The sequence below is a fragment of the Triticum urartu genome, chromosome 2A (assembly GCF_056163025.1).
Source record: "Triticum urartu cultivar PI428250 chromosome 2A, HENAU_Tu73, whole genome shotgun sequence".
In the NCBI taxonomy this organism is placed as follows: domain Eukaryota; kingdom Viridiplantae; phylum Streptophyta; class Magnoliopsida; order Poales; family Poaceae; genus Triticum; species Triticum urartu.
In genome coordinates, this window is record NC_141874.1 from 30,562,516 (window position 1) to 30,570,621 (window position 8,106).

General features: G+C 43.4%; 1 protein-coding gene across 1 annotated transcript; it reads left to right on the forward strand.

The window, feature by feature from the left end:
- Nucleotides 1–4,885: 4,885 nt before the first annotated feature.
- Nucleotides 4,886–6,046, forward strand: LOC147983212 (F-box protein At5g10340-like). The gene has a single exon (XM_087539462.1). It carries the CDS (start codon nt 4,886–4,888, stop codon nt 6,044–6,046), a length of 1,161 nt encoding a protein of 386 aa, XP_087395588.1.
- The last annotated feature ends 2,060 nt before the right edge of the window (nt 6,047–8,106 follow it).

An 8,106-nucleotide genomic window follows, 5' to 3' on the forward strand; every position in this document is an offset into this window, starting at 1 on the left:
CCTCGATGGCAACAATACAATACGCGCCTTGCTGCCCCTGCTGTCACTGGGAAAGGACACCTCAAAATTGAACCCAAAGCTAAGCACTTCTCCCATTGCAAGAAAGATCAATCTAGTAGGCCAAACCAAACTGATAATTCGAAGAGACTTGCAAAGATAAACCAATCATACATAAAAGAATTCAGAGGAGAATCAAATATTTTTCATAGATAAACTGGATCATAAACCCACAATTCATCGGATCTCGACAAACACACCGCGAAAGAAGATTACATCGAATAGATCTCCAAGAAGATCGAGGAGAACTTTGTATTGAGATCCAAAGAGAGAGAAGAAGCCATCTAGCTAATAACTATGGACCCGTAGGTCTGAAATAAACTACTCACACATCACCGGAGAAGCCATGGAGTTGATGTAGAGGCCCTCCGTGATCAATGCCCCCTCCGGCGGAGCTCCGGAAAAGGCCCCGATATGGGATCTCTCAGGTACAGAAGGTTGCAGCGGTGGAATTACATTTTCGTGGTGCTCCTGGATGTTTTGGAGGTACGTGGACTTATATAGGAGGAAGAAGTACGTCGGTGGAGCAACGAGGGGGCCCACGAGGGTGGAGGACACGCCCAGGGGGTAGGCGCGACCCTTTGCCTCGTGGCTTCCTCCGTTGTTTCCTGGATCACGTTTGTTGAGAAAATCACGTTCCCGAAGGTTTCATTCCGTTTGGACTCTATTTGATATTCCTTTTCTTCGAAACCCTAAAATAGGCAAAAAAACAACAATTTGAGCTGGGCCTCAGGTTAGTAGGTTAGTCCCAAAAATGATATAAAATTGTAAAATAAAGCCCATTAACATCCAAAATAGACAATATAATAGCATGGAGCAATAAAAAATTATAGATATGTTGGAGACGTATCATTCCTCTAGTATTCGGGAGTTGCATAATCTCATAGTCATAGGAACATGTATAAGTCAGGGAGAAAGCAATAGCAATAAACTAAACGATCATAGTGCTAAGATAATGGATGGGTCAAGTCAATCACATCATTCTCTAATGATGTGATCCCATTCATCAAATGACAACTCATGTCAATGGTTAGGAAACTTAACCATCTTTGATTAACGAGCTAGTCAAGTAGAGGCATACTAGTGACACTCTGTTTGTCTATGTATTCACACATCTACTAAGTTTCCGGTTAATACAATTCTAGCATGAATAATAAACATTTATCATGATATAAGGAAATATAAATAACAACTTTATTATTGCCTCTAGGGCATATTTCCTTCAGCTTCCTCGTGAGGCTAATGCAGTGGCCCATGAAATAGCTAGAGTTGCTAGATCGTCCCCCTAATAGCTGGTTACCGTTAGATGATGCTCCATGTTTTTTAATAGTTTGTTGGTTAATGATGTAACTCTGGTGATTAATGAATAAATGAAGGGGGGAGCATGCTTCCCGGGAAGACATTGTTGTGCAGGCTCCATATTCTGTCGATTATCTATAGGATCATAGCTCGTGTCACTTCTGTGCTATGCATGAGCATATCAAAGAGCCATTCATTCCTAACACACTTGAAATATATATTTTTCCTTTGGTGGTAGAGGTCACACTTCCCACATCGCCTCCCAAAAGCTCGCCACCACGGGGCAGGAAATGAGCACATGAGAAGAGCTCATGGACACAAGACTTCATTTTATGAGTATACACAATCACACCATTTTGTTTATGCACGAGACTCCTACCTTTTTGTCACCTTTTTACTCATGAATCAAATTTCTATTTGATGAGTTCCTAACTATTCTTTTTCTATAAGTGAGCTAACATTCATTGTGATTACTAAAGGAAAAAGTACATTATGACATGCTGCAAGTGAAATTAGGATACATCTAAATGCTAGAATTAAAACATATACCCCAAATTAAGATACAACACAATGCTACCACATAACCGTACTAACACTACATTAATTCACCTTCACTGTGACCATTAACCTCGTCCAAAATATATTGTTATGGCTGGCCCAATGTGACCTTTGTCTGTGCACCAGACTTCTATTATGTGGATTTTTAACTTTTTTTCCATAAGTAGGCTAATATTGTTTTGATTAATAAATAAATAAGACACATTACAACACAATACACCTCCAGTAAAGATACAATACAAGGCTACGACATCGCTCCTATGTGAAGTCATCATCACTATCATCATTAACATCGTTCCTATATGTGCATCGCTCCGTGGAATCATAATCATCATCATCATCATCGACATACCATTTACTAGCATGATTAGAGATTGCGGCACCAATAGATGATGCACCACCCTTACCTCATATAGCACACTTAGAAGTTGTGCTACCATTCGATGATGCACCACCCTTGGATAGCGTTGGACACTTAGATGATTCAACAACCTTACATCAGCGAACAATGTCGAACGACCATTAATTGACGTTTGTCGAAAGTTTCTCATAGTAATTTCATCACGTGGACTTATATATTTTTCTATTCAGAAATTCTTTGCCCTTAGAGTAAACCTACACACCACAAATATTAAGCAAGATGAAAAAATATTCCAACTATGATACTCCCTACTAATTTAGCAAGGAAATTACCTTAATGTGCTCCACCTATTCCTTTGATTAGAGCCTAGTTATAAATGATTACTCATAGAATTGTGCCGCGCAAAGTTTTTTAGTACACGCACCCGTATTTACTCTGGATTCCCGTTTGGGGGGGGGGGGGGGGGGGGTTATGATGGCATGATAAAAGAGGGGGTGGCTCTAATAATATTCTAAGCACAATTACAATACCAATGCAACACAACGTAATGGTGATGATGATGGCATGGTAAAAGGGTGCAGGGGGAGGGGTGAGCAGCAACTAAGTGGTGGGAGAGAAATTACGGAGAAATGTGGTGGAAAAAAGATGGAAAAAGTGACGAGACCAAGCCCAGGTGAGCGCCAACCGCGTGGAGGCCATGGTGCGGCTCAATGCTCCCGAACGGCCGCAGGTGACGAGGAGCTATTTGCGTGCATATACAAGCTCATGGCGCAGGAGTTGCGTGCCAAGGTGTCGTTGGTGGATGCGCAACGTGACGGGGGTGACACATGAGGTCTTCAAGGCGGTGCGTGAGCCGCTCCGCGTCGTCGGTCACGCTGGTGTGGGCATCTACAACGTTGACCTCCAGGCCACCAGCGAGGTCGGCTTCCTCGTCCTCGTCGGTGACCGCAGGTGCCGAGGCACCCACAAAGTATCTTTTATAATGTCACAAAGAAAATGGTCAAAAGAAAGGATTGTTAATTCTAATGAGTGGGGCCCACCTTCAACTAAACGGTCAAACACCTTAATGTCACGCCAACGCTTATAAGTGGGCCATCCCAGTTATAATCGTGTTTTATCTTGAGTCAATTGGTCACTAACGCGAAATCGTAGCTATTTATAAAAAAATGTACCCCAAAAATGGTAGCTTTTTGTTAGGTCTACAAATTATGGTAATTTTTTGCGACATCGCCCCAATTTTGATAGTTTTTGGCTATTTGCTTGCTTAGGATGGGAGGATAAAATGTTGTTGGGGGGGGGGGGGGGGGATGAGTGGTAGCTAAGTGGCGGAAAAAAAGGGAGAGTGATGAGTGTTAGTCACGTCGAAAAAAGGATTGTCGTTCGTAGCGTCAACAATATGCTAGAGTCGTTGCCGAGTCGGCATACTATTTCATGGAGATGTTAAGCGACTGTGTAGGCCACCATGGGCGTGTTCCCGGCAGCAACGGCATGGTGCTATCACGACATAGGGGTGACAAGGACCAGCTTCCTGTCCTTGCGGATGCAAATGATAACTAGGTGATTTGTTGAAGTTGGATATGATAAGAACATCTCCAGTATATCCTATAAAACCTCACGGGCTCTTATAATTTCCCATCGATTTATAGGATACGGTAAAAATTTCGGCCGGAGCATATCCGGTAAAATGAAAACCCGACCGATTGAGGCATGGCGCTCAAAGCAGGCCAGGGAGCGTCGCGCCCTCTCCTGCAGCAGTGGCCGGAGGGCATGGAGCGAGTTCGATGAGATCGGGGAGACCCTTTGGCCGACCAGCAAGGGTCTCTGCGAGGTGAAGATCGAGGTCCACGAGGCAAAAGAGGCGTTCGAGGCAGGAGAAGAGGGCACAGCTGTGCGGCTCGAGGTGGCCAAGGAGGCGTACCGGCTCGCGTGTAGTCTCTACCGCTCCGCTACCGAGTACTACCTCAACGTCAAGCCCTAGAGTAGTTTAGAGTTAGGTTTATCTATACTATATTTTTAAGCATGTGTCTTTAAATGTGTGATGAACTCCCGTGCACTATGGTGACGTGGAGTTTAAGTTTAAATTATGCAGTATTTGTATATCGGATCTGTTCTGCCTTGTTTTGGTAGGGCTAGTTGGGATAACATCAAAACATACCCGAAGTGACTGCGTAGGCCACCACAGGCATGTTGTTGGCAGCAACGACATGGTGCTATCACTAGAAGCAGCAACGATAACCCCTTCATGCTAGGGGCGACATCGACCAACTTCCTGCCGTTGCGGATGCTAATGATAACTAGGTAATTGTTGAAGTTGGATGTCATAAGGTTGTATGTGTGAAATTTACCAAATTGAGGATCACAATTCTGAAATTTCTTTTAAAGAAGTATTTTTTGAAGAAAAAAAACCCTCAATTCCTAGGGTGCTGGTGAGTTTACAAGCGTGTAGGTGCATGAGTTTTTGCAGTGTGGGGACAGCGGGCGCACACGCTTCAGTGGACCCATTTGTCAGAGTAGTACTCCGTCTAGGGTTTCCATTTCCGCTTGGGCCTGCCGGGCGCCGCCGCTGATCCCGTCTCCACTCTCCCCGACTCCACCAAAACCACCACGCCGATGCTCCTCCGTTCTGGGCGGCGGCTGGCCGCCCAGGAAGAACCGGGGCGGACGGCCCCGCCGAGGAGGAGAAGCAGGGCAAGGTCGGACCGGCTCGCCGGCATCCCCGATGAGATCCTGCAGCAGGAGATCCTGCCCCGCCTCCCGGCCAAGTCTGTGCTCCGCTTCCGCGCCGTCTGCCGGTCCTGGCGCAGCCTCGCGTCCGACCCCACCTTCCTCCTCGACCACCACCGCCGCCAGCCGGCGCTTCCCCTGATTAGGTCCTGCCGGATCGCCGCCCGCGGCCTAGAATCCGGCCTCAACACCATCCACCTCCGGTCCGCGAAGCTCGGCCCCTCTTTCCAGTTCCCATTCCGCGGCTATTTCGGCATCGCCGCCTCCTGCGACGGCCTTTTCGTCGTCGGCAGCTACATCATCTGCAATCCGGCCACGCGCGAGTGGGCTGCCATCCAGCAGGACAGGAAGCCCATAGAGAATCTCTTCACCCTCTTCCGGCACCAACCTTCAGGGGAGTTCCGCGTCATGTACTGGAAAAAGAACTCTATGGAGTTGATCTGTCGGCAGGAGTATTACGTCCTCACGGTGGGAACCAACAATTCATGGCTCGTCGATTGTCCGTTAACCGAGGTTTTGGCCGAGGAACCATCCATCTTTGGCGCGCCGGTCCTCCTCAATGGCAGCCTGCACATACACTGGAGGAGACGGTCAGGTGTTCGCTACCACAGGATACGGGTGTTCGACACAGTGGCAGAGACGTCGCGGCAGATGAGTCCGCCGCCTGTGAACCCCCGCCATGTCATGCACTTGCTTGACCTCGGTGGCAAGCTTGCTGCGTCCACCAGCAAGGATGGCATGACTGGGATGTCCATTTTTGTGCTTCAGGATCCTGAGCACGATGTCTGGGCGTTCCAGTACCAGATCAAACTGCCTGTGATGGAAATCAGGCGCTTTCAGGAGCAAGGTGAATGGTTGGCGAAGGTTGTCTCCGAGGAGGGGGACGTGCTTGTCAGCTGCTATGGCCATCTCCTGCAATATGACAAGAAGGGTAATTTGGTACGTAAGTTCAAGTATGATGATGACATGCCGGTAGTCATTCCTCACAGGTTCAAAGAGAGTCTTATCCAACATACATTTTTCCAAAAGACAAAGAAGAAGAATTGATTCGTACTCACTCCTAGATAGCTGATTTCGCGCCATGTTAAATCTAAGTAAGTTTTTTATGCTACTTCTAAATTATAACTAGCATGATGTCCGTGCAATTATGCGGGAAACGCCTTTAATCATCTTTAATTTATTATTTATGCATTATCATGTTATTTTTAAGAACACAAGCTCAGAAATGAATATGCATGCCACTCATATTTGCTATTTGATTATTAGATCGGTACGTAGAATTAAAGCTGAGATTAAAAGCTACCTAATGTAGTTGGGAAGAACCTTTTATGTGGTATAATTACGCAAAATTAGTCTTTGGATCGTTAAGTGGCTGGTCATTTGCACATGATATTGATATATTAATATGCATAACTAATAGAAGCCCACAATTTTCTGAATATGTTATATAGCGGGGCTGCATGGTCATCTGTATTGAACCTACATTTTTTTTTGCGTGTGTATGATATCAGACCACTACACGGGAATAAAGTTCAGAATAGGAGCCGGCCGATTGTTTATACGTCATATATATATATATATATATATATATATATATATATATATATATATATATATATATATATATATATAGGATCAGTATACGTAGATAAAGATCGCACTACCGGGTCAATTGTTGGTTTGCATATTATGCGATTCATCATCGTACGTGTGATACTATATATCAATATACGGAGTTAAGGTACATATCATGGGTTCTTGGACTTAAACCTCAATTATGTATTGAATGAGTATAAGGTTATAAATATTACTTGTATCTGCCAATAATATTTAATTTAAGGTCCAAAAGATTGATTATCTGATCATGTTAAATACAGTTGGCAATCTACCATTTGAGGTTCATCATAATAAGGACCTACCAGATCAGATGTCTAATGGTCTTTAGGTGTAGTTATGGAATTTATCGGTCGTGACCTACTTTGGTATAGTTATGAAGATTTATCAGCTATGTTCAAGAGCATTCATTGATGATCCATTGGTTATGATATGTGTGATTTTAGATAATCTTGTAGGTACAATAATGATGACTATCGACTATCCTAACTTTGTAAAAACTCTACGCACACTTAATAAGTTTGCAGTGTGTTTTGACTGAGTTGTTATCTTTATTTATTTGTTAGTAGCACAATTTGAACCTATGTCATTGTGCTGCTAACCAATAATGTCTTTTTGTGTGTATTTATGAAGATCTATGGGTTTCCCTGCAAAAAAAAAAGTCTATGGGCTGTAAGCTTATAAATATTTATTATTATGATTTATCAATTGCCGTCTGTTCAGGATAATGGTGAGGGAGTCCGAAAACATTGACCAGATGGATCTTAAATATTACTAAGAATTTTCTCTTTTTTTCATGCAAGAACTTTCTGTCGTATGATTTACTCCCTTTTACTGAGATTTATGCTTGTCATCTAATTATAGAAGGAGCCAAATAGTGGACAGCCATTGGTGTGGGACAAAACCTGATGGTCCATTACAACAATAAAGTCGATTTATTGCAACTTTCTTGCTTGGCAATTGGAAATATCAAAACTTTGAAATTGACTTTCATCAATGCAGTATAGATAATGGATATATATTAACTGTTCATTTTGTATCATCTGATTTTCATCGTACCGCTGAGGTCTACCTATCCCCATATACACTGATTCATATCAGCCAGAAAATTGATACATTCAGTATATGTTGTCGCAAATTCATAGGATTTTTTTATTGAAGACACGCATCTGTTTGTGATTACGGACACATCTACCTTTTATTCATATAAGCAAACGATTGTATATTTTGTGTTTTGCACATTCAGAATTTCTGTCAGTTATCTCGCCATTCCTGATGTGTGAAGCTAACCTTAGCTATGTTAAATATAAGGTGAAGCTTTCACTGAATTGTTATGTGGGAACACTTGGATAACCAGGTGCACTATTATAGTTTATAAACAAGGTGGTTGTTCAGTCCATACTCTACGGTGCAAGTAATTTGTAAGACTGACAAATTCGATGGATTAATTCTGTTACCATTAATCTGAGGCTCTTGCGCAGTTGATGCCTCTT